This window comes from Thermobia domestica, chromosome 18 (genome assembly GCF_964235325.1).
Source record: "Thermobia domestica chromosome 18, izTheDome1.hap1.1, whole genome shotgun sequence".
NCBI classification, from domain to species: domain Eukaryota; kingdom Metazoa; phylum Arthropoda; class Insecta; order Zygentoma; family Lepismatidae; genus Thermobia; species Thermobia domestica.
Window position 1 is genome coordinate 70,819,738 of NC_137471.1, and position 16,346 is coordinate 70,836,083.

At 35.9% G+C, this 16,346-nt stretch overlaps 1 protein-coding gene across 6 annotated transcripts in view; it reads right to left on the reverse strand.

Annotated features, from left to right (window-relative positions):
- Positions 1 to 16,346, reverse strand: part of Sec71 (ADP ribosylation factor guanine nucleotide exchange factor Sec71) — a 140,624-nt gene that overhangs the window by 79,328 nt on the left and 44,950 nt on the right. For all 6 annotated transcript variants that reach the window (XM_081746168.1, XM_081746167.1, XM_081746164.1 and 3 more), the window contains 3 exons: positions 14,276 to 14,454; positions 10,132 to 10,330; positions 2,388 to 2,547 (listed from right to left, as the gene is read on the reverse strand). In XM_081746168.1, the coding sequence (XP_081602294.1) occupies positions 2,388 to 2,547; positions 10,132 to 10,330; positions 14,276 to 14,454 (538 nt within the window). The remainder of the gene's footprint in view (positions 1 to 2,387; positions 2,548 to 10,131; positions 10,331 to 14,275; positions 14,455 to 16,346) is intronic.

Here is a 16,346-nt window from a genome sequence, read left to right on the forward strand (position 1 = left end):
TGCTTTCATTACATTGTTCTAATCTCGCTATCTTTTCATAAAAATCCTTAGTTGGCTGGTTTATCTTCTGATCCAATTTTTCATCAAAGTGTTGACCTTGTTCCCTAATTTGTTGAGATATCTCATCACTTTTTCGAACTTGATCATTAATTTGCTGAGCTAAGTCTCTTAAAATGTCAGTCAAATTTTCATTAGAATTCATTTCTGAATACACACACTGATCACCAGTTATGTCACTATCTGTTGCACTCATTGCAATATTTCGGTGTATCACCTTACCGCTTCTCAATATGGTAACACTAATGTCACGTTGAAAGCTAGCCGTTTTTACTATTCTTCAAAACGACACTTATATCTCCCGGTGTTGAGGCACCAATTTTTAAAAGGTGGTTCGTAATTCAATTAAGTAATCTTCGAAATAATTCACACGTTTTATCACTTTCTTAACTGATTTTTAATATTCAACCATGAGAAGCGTACATAATCCACTTTTTCATATTTAACAAGATGTCTACGTACATACACTTATTTACTAGGTTTCCATAGCAACAACTTTTTTTCTAGTTAACGATTACAAAATAATCTCTATGTGTCTTTCTTTTCTTTATATATAATACTGCTCACATAATTCGCCTCTGATCCCTTTTTATAAGCTGGCACAGATTGCTAATACTATATACAACGTTATCGTTGTACTCTTTGGGGGCCAGGATCTACCAGCCAGCATGTGGCACTCATTCCTTTGGGGAGATGTGTGGTCCCCACATCGGCTTCCCTCGCTGTTAATGCTGTAGCTTCCCAATTATTCTCGCTACGCTGGATGGACGCTGAAATACCAACACCATCTGGTGAGGACGAACTGTCACCGACCTTTCCTTTTGCCAGACTTGGTACTGCCTGACTTCGCTAATCTCACGAGAAGTGCTATCCAATGCGGCTAAGGCGTTGTGATTTGCTGTAATAGTTGATCACAGTCGCGCTTTCAGTGAGCATATTACCGCTATTACAAAAACATCTATGCAAATGTTAGGAATGTTGCACAGATTTACAGAAATTCAAAATGTAACCGCATTAGCTACGGAACGCTGTTCGCCTATTTAGTTTATGTACTGTCCCTCACATCTTTCCAAGCTAGACACTGTTCTTAACTTCCTTTTAAGGTATTGTTCGTCATAGAGTTTCTCAAGAAATGACTACCATGAAAACACTTAATAAGAATATTTTATAGTACTTGTCGCATAAGAGCTGGTATTTTCCAACTTCATAAAATAGTATGAAAAATTAAACTGTTATTTTCTGCTTCATACATTTGATTTTAGAGTACCCACCCGCACTACACGCAATATGAATCTAATCGATGTTCATACCTATCCTGTCACACCTAGCGGGGGAGGGAACTCTTCAGGATACCTCCCCAATGGGCGATTTATGTCTTACCCTTGAGTTTAGTTGATTTTAGTTTAGCGTCCCTTTCAGCAACGAGGCTATATGGGACGTGGACCTTCTGATTAACGTGGAATCTGAACCACGAGCTCCCGCCGGGAATCGAACCCGGGCCTCCCACGCCAAAGGCGCGGACGCTAACCGCTTGGCCACGAAGAAGCTCAGTCTTACCCTTGAGTCCGAGAGGGGGTTGATTCGGCGCCTGCGCCGGTTGAACGACACGGAGGTAGGCACGGTCAGGATCCGAGCCCTCCTGTCAGGTCGTCCTACAGATTCTGGTTTGAGTTGGACTCTGCCAAGTCGTGGTCATACCGCCGGATTCGGTAACTTGGAGCTATGTTTTCCAAAGGGGAGGTGAGATTAAATTATAATGCTTGAGTGCCCTTACTGCATATGGTGATAGGTCCTCACTCAGTACGGGAACCGTATTACAAAAGGGCTCAGCGATAGGGACTTATTTTGAAGTCTCTTGTCAACACTCCATATACAGACATGAACAGAAGCTGGACCAGTAGTAAGGCGGTCTAATAACGTCACCCCTTGATGGTAACCATTAACAGAGTAAGCATATACTCCAACCACTCAGTACGCCTATAGTTTGATCTGATCCGACGAAAAAAAACTCATGCCCCTTCTTACCTTAGGGGTTGCACTTTGCTAAATCCTACAGCTCAGAATACAAAGACAATACTTATTTGAAGGTTCTCCGCGTAATAATATCTCAGATTTGTTAATAAATGAATCAGCTTGTTGAGGTAGTAAATTTACTCTTTTATTGTATACATTACCACTTTTTTATCTATATTTTTTCAAGTCACCTATATTTAAACAATTCTCAAACAATGATACTCAACCTTTGTAAAAATAAAATCGTAACAGTAAGACGAACCATTGCATAAATATTTGAACAACAGGTTTTTCTTAGTCTGCTGGATAGCACATACCTCTTTATTAAATTTGTCGTTCTCTCCCAAAAAATCTCCTACAACTGTTCTGTCCAATCTATCATCTGTATGGAAAAATTCTGCAATATCTGATGTAGTCTCTCCAAGCAAACCTTGTTCCTGAAGAAACTGTAACCCCTTCTTTGGCTTCCTATTAAACCTGTCAATTATAACATTTAGAAACATTACAAATGGTAATAAATAAATAAATAAAGTTGTCATTCAATATCAAGACTATTTTTTAATTCTATATTTCATCTATGTCCTTCTTTCTGCTCTAACAGAAATAGACCTAGCCCGCTAATCAAGTATTTTACGACCCTGAGCCCATGAAAACATTGCGCTCATTCTCTCTTATTTGTTGGTATTCAATATAGGCCTAAAATTTATGGCCGCGACAGCTTACATTGAGTCACCAGGAACAGGACGGGTGTAAGACCAAATGTTCGGATTACGTTGGCAGTTAATGCGCATATAACCTCAGTTCCTTCTAGTGCCGGTAGCGTTGTAACGAGTTAAAAATGATCGTCCTGAGATACCAACATTGTATTCAGTATGGACCTCTCTTTTTTTCTCTCATAATTAGTCTCATTTTTGCCCGCACACCATTCTATTTTTTTTTTTTTTTTTTTTTTTTAATATGTCGCCCCTGGAATCTGAATATATCTATCAGGAAATGAAATTAGAATAATGCGTACATAAAATAAGGGTACACGGTAGCAAAGTAAATTCCTGAGTCCAATCTATTCTATTAATTTTCATTTTCTTATGAATTAAAATGTATACTTAAAATTTTAGCTTTTTGCAATACCAGAAACAGATAAATTGAACAACGAGCTACGAAGGGAAACAGATAAAGCAAGGAAAGAATTTTGCAAAAGAAAATGCGAGGATAAAGAAAAGTCAGAAAGAGTTGGAAAATATGAGGAAATGTACAAGAATGTGAAATCTATGAAACTTCGGAGGAAACAAGGGGTTACCCGATGGCAGTAGAAAATAAGACTGGGAAGGTAGACAGAGAGAGAGAAGTGAAGTCTTAGGAAGATGAAAAGAATATGTTGAGAACTTATATGAGAGTAGGAATAGATCATGTGGCCTAGATGTTGAAGCAAAAAATGAAGCAGACGAGGATGATAAAGGGTTTAGTATTCTTCGGGATGAGTTTAAAAAAGCTATATCTGAGATTACGAATAGAAAGGCAACCGGACTAGATAACATTTCAATCGAATTCATTAAAAATATGAGATAAGGGTAAGAAAGAATTGTTCCGACTTTGCAATGACATATATGAAACAGAAGTGTGGCCAAAGAACTTCCTGCAGATGATCATGATACCAATAGCTAAGAAATCGCACTAAAGAGATGTGAGGATTACAGAATTATTAGTCTCATATCTCACGCAGCAAAAGTTTTGCTTCGAATTCTAAACAGATGGTTGTATGCAAGAACAAATGAAAAAGTTCGAAGAAACAGTTCGGGTTTAGGAAAGGTAAGGGCACAAGAGATGGAACTGGATTATTAATAACCATAAATAAAGAAAAAGTTAGTGAAATAATAGAGAATCAAGACATAGTAAGATTCATTAAGTCGGGACCAATCAGATGGTTGGGACATGTGATGGGAGTATACGATGATAGGATAACGCCCTCGTAAACGAAAGTTATGAAAGAAAGAAAATGAAAAAATGAAATCTTTAAGTTTTACGTCCCACGGTTATGCCGGTTAGGCTAAAGGAGACGGTGATTATGAGAGATGAGTGAAATGGTGGAATGAAGAAAGTGGGAGGAAACGGCAGAACCCCGAGAAAACCCACGAGCACGGTTTGTCCACCACAAAGTTCACTTGGCGGAGGATGGGATCGAACCCGGGACCCCAAGCACCAGAGGTGAACGCTCTACCACTGAGCCACCGCACCCCCTTATGAAAGAAAGACTACACTCCAAAAGAGAAGGAAAGGAATAGCAAAGATGATGTCACAAATTATTTAAAAAGAATGAAGGCTTGGGAATGGACAGAAAAGACCAAAAACAGAACAGAACGGAGGTAGAAAATGCAAGAGGCCAAAGCTCACCAAGGACTGCAGCGCCAGCTGCTAAGGTAAGGTAAGGTGAGGTGAGGTAAGAAATTACATTAGACTTCGACAAGTTAAAATATAAGTGATAAAAGGAAAGTTTAACGGGACGTTACTACTAGATTTCCCACTCCTTCCTAAAGCAGCCACACATTTTTACTTTAAAGGGTGGCGCTCTACCGTTTACAGGACGTGAACTGTACTGCAAAAAACATCTTTTGTGCAAAGACAAACCCAGCAAACTATGTTTACAGGGACATTTCAAATGTGCAATAACCAATTTTTCCCAACACCTAATTTTCACTATTGATGAAACAAGCCGAAGTCTAGGATCGATTCCTAACTCAGTCACACAATCTAAATAAGGTGTCGGGAGAAATCGCTTACTGTCTCAATTTTTCAAATACATATACAGTTTACGTAACTGAACACTTGAATTACAAATTCAAAAATAATGTCTGGTTCTATCCAAGCACAACATGCATCAATTGTGATGCAGACTACATAACATAAACAGTAAAGCACCCTCAAGAGTGAAAGTGTGTGGTTGGTCTCTGAGGGAGACCTAAAGTAGCCAGAACAATATAGCTAAAATTATGTAGGCCTCGAAACCTCTAGCCTATGTAGGTCTCAGCCTAGGACCATTCTAAGCACTGTTTAAAGCAGGGAAATCCTAACTTAAAATGTATTCGTTCAATTATTATTATTATTATTAAACTTTTCTACATAAACCTGCACAGGCATTCACTCGGGATCAGCCAAGTACCGTCAAATTGAACTGTTGAGGTTTTTTTTTCTAACTGAATGGGAGAGAATCTGTTGATCTCTTGACTTTCTCGCAAAATAAATTATTTTACAATCGTTTGAAACGTTACAGATTTCATTCCTATGCAACTTGTACTAGTACGAAATAAGTAAAATTTTGTGCCTTTGACTGTGTTAAACGTCAATGGATCCGACATATTTCAACCACCATGCTGTTCTGTGGCCATTTACCGAGTTTTCATTTTTTTTCTTACAGATAAGTATGAATATCCTGCATTTACTTTCATTTCTTTACTACAATGTATACTTCAAATTTGTGAGAAAATACTAAAACAATCTCTGGTTCGCACCAAGTAGGGTTTGTGGTAACAAATACAGTGGGTATGGATTTTCTTGGGATTCTTCAGTCTCCTCTTATTTTCTTTATTTCACAATTATCATCCACCTCATCATTACCACGGTCTCTCTCAGCCTGAGAAAAATCATGGAACGCTAAAATATTTTTTTAATTATATACATATCGAAAATATCTATATAATAACCCCTACTTTGGAATGTGTTTGTCATTTACGTCTTCTAATGACAAAATGCTAACAGAATAAAAGTAGAATGCTAAACATAAATAACAAGCACATTTTAAGGTAGTATTTTCTCATAAATTCGAAGTATAAATTGTAGTACAGAATTAAAAGAAAATGGAATTAATGAATATGTAGGATATATTCGCACTTATCTGTTAGAAGAAGAAAACCTTGAAGACCGCCAGAGAACAATAACACCGTTGAAACTGATTTGATTTGATCTGATTTTCAGTTTGCCGTTCCTTTCAGCAGCGAGGCTATATGAGACGTGGATCTACACCTTACCGTGGCATCCAAGCCACGTCCTAAGTTCCCGCCAGGAATCGAACCCGGGTATCCCATGCGAAAGGCGCTTACGCTAACCGCTTGGCCACGAGAGAGCTCAAGATGGTTGAAATATATTGGGCCCATTTACGTTTAAGACAATATAAAGCTTACGAAGTTTCATTTAATATGTTATGGTTTTCATGTCATTTACGTAACTATATATCATAAAGAACAGGGTTTCTCAACCGATTTCATATTACGACCCCCTCTTTTATCACATCCTCTTGTCAGCGACCCTCATACGTAGTTTCCGGTTTGTAATTGGCTATTTCCACGCGTGACGCACTCTACAAGGGAACATGCTCGTATATTTTAAACCTTAACTATGGTAATGAATGTATCGATATTTAAATACAAACTTCTAAATATGATTATAGAAAGGACATATTAAAATTTCCACATATTGGTATTTTTGTATTTAATTATTAAAATACCAGGTTATATTTATACACTAAAACGTGACTCACACTACAGAAAGGGAAGTAAAATTTTACTCATATTTTGAATTTAGGAAATCTTCCTCCGTATGACTTTACAAAATGTATTTTGTACATAAACATTTTCCAGAAGGAATGCAGTGTTCTCACAACCACCGTTTCATTTGCACTTCACTGTAGTAAACATATGCCAATGGAATTTCTCTGTGACGCACAATACAGTTCACTTGTGACGCACACTACACTTCCTTCAATGACAACACTTAAATTTTCCTATTGTTTGGAATCTTATTGATTGTTTGAATTTGTTATTCATCGTACCTCGTATAACTGTGGAATGTATTTCCAAAACATACTACTGAGGTAGCTCTATTGGTACAGCGTTGGTTCGCAGTCGGGAGGTTGTGGGTTCGATACCGCTGCCGACCATTCTGACGGGTTTATCTGCTTTTCCCTCAGTCCTACCAGGCAAATGCCGGGATTGTACCTAGCAAATCCACTCTGGCCGACACTTTCCCAAATCATTTCCTTAGTGTAAAATGGCCTCTGAGCCGTATCTGGTGTTCGTTAAATAAATAAACGCATTTTGGTGATTCAATAAGCATATTGTTTCTTTTATTTTTTCAAATGCCTATCGATACCTGCAGTAGTTTCGCTTCAATAATGTTTGTTAGAAACCAAAACGCACTTTTTTTAAAAAAAATAGGAAACTGAGGTATATGTCGAAAGGTACTCGAGAATTGAAAGAGCAAACTCAACTATACTTATTGAGCGACCAAAAAAGGATTTAGCATGTTTCAGAAATGTGTAGTTTTCACTAAAATTTATTTGTATGATTATTGTGTTTTCCGGTACATTTTCTTTCACGGAACCCCTGCTTGGCCTAGTGGCTAGCACGCTTGATTTCAGATAGCCTGGTCCCGGGTTCGATTCTCGGTGAGGATACAGTTGAAGGACCAAAGTGGTTAGAATTCCACTATAATCAATAGGTCCACGTCGTCTTTAGCCTAGCAGGCATAACCGTGGGACCTTAAACTAAATCAACCCATTTTTTTCAGGATTTTAAAATAATTTGCCTAGTGACGCAGTATAAATGTATGCTATAAAAAACGGGTAGTTTATTCTATAGTTTTTTCATCACTTCCTTTAATGTTCCTGACATTTTCTCTTTCGGCACTTTGACAGTCTCATCAGTAGTCTATTGTTGATAGGTGATTTCCATATGCGTGTCCATTGGTTGAGTAGAGTTGAGAAGCGAAACTAACTTTGGTAATTCACCACATTCTTGTGAAGTATGAAACATACATGTGTCAGATTCATAGTCGCACACTACGAGACGAAATCAGATCATTTGTGCTGTTTGACAGAAATGAACATGAATTTAACAGTAATGTAACATTCTCGTGATTGATACACAGAAAGATTTGGTGGTGTTCGCGTTCAGCAGACGTGTTTCGGCCGAAGTTCACAGAATTTACATCTTCCAATCTCTATATCAGGATTCTGTTTCTTGAACTGTTTCACCGAGTGTTAGGAACGAGTACCGTTTTCGAACTTTTTGTTGGCCGAATGAATCTCTGATGATCAAACAATCTCCAAGTCCTAGTGCCTGGTAAAATATAGCATAAAACTGAATAACATCTTCTTCAGTTGCCGTTTTTGATGAACTTTGATCTAGTGTCTTGGCTGTTTTTTTTTTTTTTATTATTGTCGGATGCAAACTGTTCAAACAATTGTTTAACAACAACCTTACGCTTATTGGAAATATGAGGTACGCTTCTTTTAACTTTATCCATAGCTTTCCCATATGAACACCGAGATGAAAACACTTTGTTAGGTGAAGATGCACTGGTACTTGTTTATTTAACATAGCATCAATAGCTGTGCTTAATTTCTTCTTCTGACGATATCGTCTAATTTCTTCCCTCTTCTTCTTTCGCATATGCTCCTTCTCTTCAATTGTAATATTTTTTCTTTTTCCTCTCACGTCTAATTCTCTGTTTTTGAGTCTCTTTTCTTCGAAATTCGGCATTATTTCCGGACGTACGGAACCTTTCCGTGCTCTGCTTTACGTTGTGCAGCAGTTTCCGCCGTGCTTGAACGTGACACACACTGCCCGTGACGCACACTACATACACTTCAGTAATTGTAAGTCTGTGTTTATTTGAGTTTCCAAATCAATATCACGGCAAATAGTTGCTCTATCTATCAAGAAGGAAAATTGAAAGTATTAAACCGTTACATGCAATAACTAACTTTCAGCAGGAAAAAATGTGTTTTTTTCGTGACGCACACTACAGCACAAGACCAGTTTTCTAATATGAAATACCACTTAAACAGCTGAAAGTAGACAACATTCGCATATGTAGTGATACACAATACTGTACTCTGCACTCAAAATTGTAAACACCTTTTTCTTTTCTCAATAAAATGAATGATCGACAATTAAATGTCAGTCGATATGCCCTTCAGTTTGTCCCACAGAGCGGCCATATTGGATCAGCACTGTTGTCAGTTCAGCACTTTACAAACTGCAGCAAATTATATAGCATTCATAATTTTAGACCTCAATCGAAGATATGGGTGACAAAAATAAGCGAAACACATAAGTTTAGAAAATACACTTTTGGTGTACATTTCCGTGGAATTACCCAATTATTATTGTTTATCGCTTGTGAAGTCTAGTAAAATGACACAGACTCATTTCATACAAACCTTCATTTTGAATTGTACTTCAATATGCAGTTTTTCATCCGTTTCATTTCTCTTTCATTGCAATTTTTTAAAACGATTCTTTATTTACTTAATATTCTTTGCTTTATTTAACAATAAGCATGGAAATAAAAATGTCAATCGAAGTAAGAAATTCAAAATAATTTTTAAAAATATATTTTTCCGCCATTACATCCTAATTAAATTTGTCTTTATCACCGTCCTTTGCAACTCCTATGTATTTCTCTTGCAACATCCTTAAACCCGACCACCAGGTTGAGAAAAACAGATATAAAAAAGATTTATTTATTTTATTTATTTATTTATTTTTTACATTCCTTGCGTTAGTTGGTGCTTTTACTTCCTTATATTTCACTTCCTATATAGTGGAAACATCTTCAGAGGAACTACCCCTTGAAATTAGAACGAATTTTAATTACATATTGCCTTGTTTTTCTTCTTCTTTGTAGCTAATTCCTCTGAAGATCCTTCCAGCATATAGGAAGTGAAATATTAAGGATTACCAATTAATGTAAAGTATGTAAAAACATTTATCTTCTATACGAAGTTTTATTTATTGCATCTTATATTAGTCTTCGGCCCCTTCTAATGATATTTAGAAAAATAAATTTACGTTCTGGAACGACCATAAGTGTGTGTGTAATACTCAATATATGCAAGCGTAAGCAAATACACATTGAATCATATAATAAACCCTACTCAAACCTTGAATTCATCGTTTCGTGTACCTCTGTTGAAAAACTATTAAAACCTAGCGATAAGGTGAATCATTATAATTAGGAACATATTTTTAGATCTCGAAATACGAAGTACTTCAAAACGAAACTTACATATCTATACCATGTTCCCAAATTTCCTTCTGTTGTTTTTGAACCTCAAACTGCTCAGGAGTGTCAGGTACTTCACGTGTAGGCCCTACGCTGGTCTGACTTGAGCTCACGGAATTTAAGCTCCCACTGCTGCCGAACGACCGTATGGTTCCCTTGCCAGAATCATTCTCGTCTGCAGCGTCCCGTATTCGTTCTTGACCTTTGAAGAAATAAATAAATAATAATTAAAAAAAAAAAAAACGATCAAAAGTAATCTAAGAGTAGCAATATTCGCATTTTAGAGGATAGAAACTTCCTTAAAATATAGAACTGTTAACAATATGAAACAAATAACGTTCAATACATTGGTAAAAATGTCCAAGCTTGGATGTATGTCTAATTGCGTTTCGAACTCGAAACGTATCTTAAAAAATTGGCTACTTACCAATGAATCCTCCCTTGAAAAATTCAAAGATTTTGACGTTTCGGAACTCTCAGCTGGTTCCTTCCTCAGTGGCAAGGGAAAAAGGATTAAAGTGGAAAGGAGATAAAGGAGTAAAACCAGGAATACATACCACTATATAAAAGTAACGTACAAAAAAGATCCTGAGATGGCCAGAGCAGAGTGAAAAAAGAATGAAGTGAATCAAAAAGAACGAGGTGTCTATGTTAGGCCACTATTGTCAGATCCAAAGTATGCATCAAAGGTAGGTACCCAAGTTCGATCAATGTTGCCAGTATCAAGGTTCAATGCAGGTTTGTATTTATGAATAAAGAACGATTCTTTAATTTCCCGTTGTTTTTTTGATTCTGCTGAAACTATTACCCTAACCTGTTTTATATTATGTGAATGTTGTTTCAGATGAAGCGCTAAACCCGACATGCCTTCTTCTTGTGACTTTTTTGATTGTCTAAAATGTTCCTTCACATGCGTGTTAATATTACGTTTAGTTTGGCCAATGTATGAGGAATCACATTCGCAATGGACGCGGTAAATATCTGCCTTATTTAATGGATCGACAAAATATCTTTTAAATCCAGTAAGATGTTTTTGTAAACTTTTGGGGGGAATACTTGAAGCAGATATGTTATGCTTTGCAAGAATACGTTAAATTTTTGTTGAAAGTTGTGGAAAATAAGGAATTCCAATACAAGTTTTTGTTTCTTTGGAAGTTACCGTTTTGGGGACTTGCAGCGATCTACGTGTTTGATTAAACCATTTTTGTAAAATACACAGCTTATAACCGTTTTCTGGTCCTATTTTATATAAAAACTGTATTTCTTCATTGAGATCTTTTTGACGGTCCTTACCCTGCCACTGAGGAAGGAACCAGCTGAGAGTTCCGAAACGTCAAAATCTTTTAAATTTTTCAAGGGAGGATTCACTAGTAAGTAGCCAATTTTTTGTTAATTTTGAATATCCCCCCATGCGCCCAAGTAATTATAATCGAAACATATCTGCCCATTGGTTCACAAGGAAAATGATCTCATGGCAATGTGAAAGTGCCCACGCTTGAATACATTTCTGAGTTTTTCATACTACCTTGAGAACGTTGAATTCAATGTAGCTATTTTTAACCATATCAGTTCAATCAGAGCCACAAGAAAATTCTCAAATTTGAGATATAAGCAAACATAAATATCCCAACTTAAGGTCACTTTTATTGTGACTCCATGGACAAATGTATTTGAATTCAGTTCCACTGGATATATCATCCTCAAATTAGTACGAAAACATAATTAGTCATTTATCCAAGTGTAAATTTTCTTTCCAGTGGTATGAACATTGGATCTTTAATTTACATATTCTACATATACCATTATTAGACACTCAGGAATTTTAACAATAATGTCACTTTAAATTCTAATTTCTAAAACTCCTTACACTTAAAAAGGCTCCAGAGCAGGGCTTAAGACTTGAGAGTGCAATGATTTTTGAGGAACTAATTGAAATAATTATATCATCATTAGTTTGTAATACATTTAACATACGCGTACATTCAGGAACATCGTATTATCCAAACACACCCCACCTTGAATACAATGCATATTCAGAAGTTTTAATAGCCTGCTCTGCTTCCTTGACACATTCATCAATTCATGCAATTCGAATATAAACGATACAAACACCGTAATTCTTGGTTTTAAACAATTGCAAATATAACTAACCTAATTCAATTAATTCCATGTTCTTATCTTAATATCACAGGGGGGCGCGGTGGCTCAGTGGTAGATCGTTCACCTCCGGTGCTTGGGGTCCCTGGTTCGATCCCAGCTCGCGCCGTGTGGACTTTGTGGTAGACAAACATCGTGCTCGTGAGTTTTCTCGGGGTTCTCCCGTTTCCTCCCACTTTCTTCATTCCACCATTTCACCCATCTCTCATCATCACCGTCTCCTTTAGCCTAACCGGCATAACCGTGGGACGTAAAACTTAAAGATTTCATTTCATTTTAACATCACAGTAGATCTTATCGTAACTCTTTACTCACGTTTAATTCACAGATACGCAATAATGACCAACATAATTTCATCCTCCTCCATTAATAGTAACAATCGTTATTGCTAACAAAACTTAAATCTACACTTAAGTATCCTGCTACTACGATTATGGCATTTAGGCTCAAGGAGACGCATGATTAATGAAGGTGAATAATGCTTTTCAAAGAATTGGTGAAATGAGAACGTAGGAGGGATGGGAGACCCCACCGACGCACAGTGGGGCGAAAACGCAAAAAACTGGCCAAAAGTAAAAAAACGAAAGTTAGTAATATAGGAATTTTCTATGTAGTTGCCTAGAGTAATGTTAGAAGGGCCCAAATCCATAAATAGAATAGGGTTTTTACTTTATTCCGACTACCTGAACCATCCTTAAGTAGACCCTTCAGCAGATCAAATGCGTAGAGAACAATAGAAGAATTGTAAGCGTCCGTTTAAACGGTTGTAACTTTCGAACGCGTTCATAGTTTTTAAAGCTGTAAAGTTTTCCTATATCGTACTGGTAAGTAGAATAAGTGTATGAAGTGAAAAATTAATAATAATGATGTAATAATTTATAATTTAAATCGCAAGTCAGGCAAAATTATCACATTGTTTATATATTTTATTAACTTAAAGCGTTGAAAACATTATGTGCACCCTCGTGCACCACGTTCATATTTTGTAGAATGGTAGTCTGAAAATTAATTAATGCTGTCGACAAAAACATAGCTGCCAAAACGTGCCAATTACGAAGCGTGTTGATGTTAATTATTGCTCATTAATTTTTACAGTGACAAGCCGTTGCAGTTATCAAAACCGAATCAAATACCAATAATTTGTGTCATTTAAGTAATAATACATTTCCAATAAATAAGAACGTAAGTAACAAGTAATTGTTCATCAAAATATGTGAAAAAAGTGAATGTTGTTAAAGATACATTGTGAAAATTACTAAGTATGTTGACATTCTTGTTATTCCGCCATTTTGGATCCGCCATTTTGTTTTTTTCAACTTTAGTTGCAGAATCGTAATCAGCAACCTCAATAACCCCTTTATCGCCACTTTTGAGAACATTTCTACGACTTTTTCGACTTTTGCAAATTTTATTCCGCCATTTTGTATCCGCCATTTTGTTTTTTTCAACGTTAGTTGCAGAATCGTAATCAGCAACCTCAATAACCCCTTAATACTAAATTTCATTCAATCTGAATATAGTTATATTTTGGCCAGCTTTGTGCGTTTTCACCCCACTGTGCGACGTGCTGCTATCAACTCCCATGCCCGGAGATCGAATCAGAGAAACTTTACGCTAAAGATGAACACTCTATCACTAAGCTAGCATGCTCCGTAATAAAAACATACACGAAAAGCATTGATTTAAAAAGATGACTACGCAGAGGACTTAGTAGGTTCCACTAATTTGCAAGTACGTACATGGACTCATTCATAATGAAGTACAAAACCTTTCGAACACATATTTTAAGGTCTTTCACCTATATTGGTTACAATGTATTCCTTCTGCCCATAGAATGGGATGCTTAAGAAAGAAATATTCACAACCTTCACGACGAGTTTAATTACGATTTCATATTTTCTCTTTTCTTTCCGAAATCTCACACACTATTATTACGGCCAAGAAAATTAACCATAATATATTGGATATTATAAAAAAATATTTAACTTACCTAATGTGGTTTGTGAATTTGGGTTAACATATAGATCTTTGCTCCACTCTACCATACATTTTAAAATAGATACTAGACATTCTAATCCTCGCACTCGCATCGATTTCTCCTGATTGGGAGTCGCACCGAGTTCCAATGCCTGTCTCCCTTGAGCAATTTTAGACAGATCATTGACTAGCCTGAAATTATATAGAATGGGTTCTTTTTTCACTTTATAATAAGACAAGAAATATAATTTTTAATTGTTTTCAGATACTAATCTTACATTTGATATTTTACGAATAGTACATCAACGTCCTTAAAATTTCAAACTTAGAAACATATAACGTTTCAAAACACTTCAGACTCTTTCAACTAGTGTCAAAAGGAGTATTTAAGAAAGCATAAATAAAGATAAAACTAATTTCTACATCATCTACTACCAACGATAAATACCTCTCTTTTCTACTTAAAAAAAATAAAATAAAATAAAATAAAATAATGACCGCATTACGTCAGATTGTATCCATCAGATAAATATAAGCATCTTCTCGTTCGTCCGTAATTCTGAACATCTGTATTTTTAAAGTATTCTTAACTTTTGTTGAATTGTCCAGAATCTAAATTTATTCGTGATACTATTTTTCTTTTGTTTCTTATGTAAAACGCGATGGAAGCCTGGAGGTTTTCGAAATATCAATGTAGAAGAAAATTGAGAGAATTAGCTGGATCGAAAGAAAAATGAATAAAAAAAAAATGTTTGAGATAGTAGAAGAGAAAAGAAATTCAGATGCAATTAAAAAGGAGAAGAGAAAATGGTCAGGATAGTGGCTGTGAAGGAACTGTGTTATGAAGCACGAGCTAGAAGGTATAGTGAACGGAAAAAGAGAGAGAGGAGCAGAAGAGACCCCAGTGCAAGAGAAACTAGTTTGGACATTGATTGAGAAGGAACCGTATCATGATGCGTTTAGAAGGCATGGTAAATGGAAAAAAAAGGAGGAGGCTGATTAGGGATTTATCAAAGGGAACTGTTTAGTTAGAAGTTCTTATTTGTTATATTAACGGGTAATGAAGATCTGAAGATTAAAACTGAGAATTAGGTTGGCCCAATACGCGCCAGCTCATATTAAAGGACTGATGATTATTGATGTTCAATATATCAAAAGTCTCTACATAATTATCAATTCAAGTACAATTTTGCATGGACTTTTCTTTGTTTCCAATAAACTGAATGTCTAATTAGATTAAAGTAATCTACCTACGTGAAAGAGTTTACTATTTGTGGTGTAATATTTTCTCAATTAATATTCAAACTGAAGGTAGTAGTGTATTTCTGCCATTTCGATTTTAGTAGTAAGTGTAGTGTGAAGGTGGCATATACTCTCGGGACGCTTAATTGATTGCAGAAAACCGCTTCTCTCTATATATTAACTTTTTTTTACTCGATAGGGATCAATGTTGAAACCGGAAGTAGTTGATTTCTGTCACTTTTGCTTTGAAGAAAGAGTTTGAGAGAGAAGATTATACCTCTTCTTATTTAATGCTACATCAATAATAATAATAATAATAATAATAATAATAATAATAATAATAATAATAATAATAATAATAATAATAATAATAATAATAATACAGGATGTCTACTCAAATTCCAAAATGAAATTTCGTGACTTTTTCGTGACCTTTTCTTAACCAAACCATAAAATTTCCTAACATTCTGAAGAGCGAATTTAAGTGCAAATTCGGCCGAATTTTCATGCATGCGATAGAAGAATGCTTTGCTTGCGATTTTGTAGCGTCTAAAGCCGACCATAGACATTTTTGATGGTGAATTTTGACGTTTTATAGAATAAATTTTTCCAGTCTGTGCTTATATTTGTACAGATAAAAAAAAAATTCGTGACCCAAAAGCTAAATTTCGTGACTTTTTCTTGACTTTCATGACCGTTTTCTGATTTCGTGACTTTTTCATGACTTTCGTGACCGATAGACACCCTGTAATAATAAAACGCTTCTAACTATCTCTTCTTGTTTTTGCTCCATGAAGACCAATATTGAAACCGGAAGTTGTCATTGGTATCTACCACTTTCA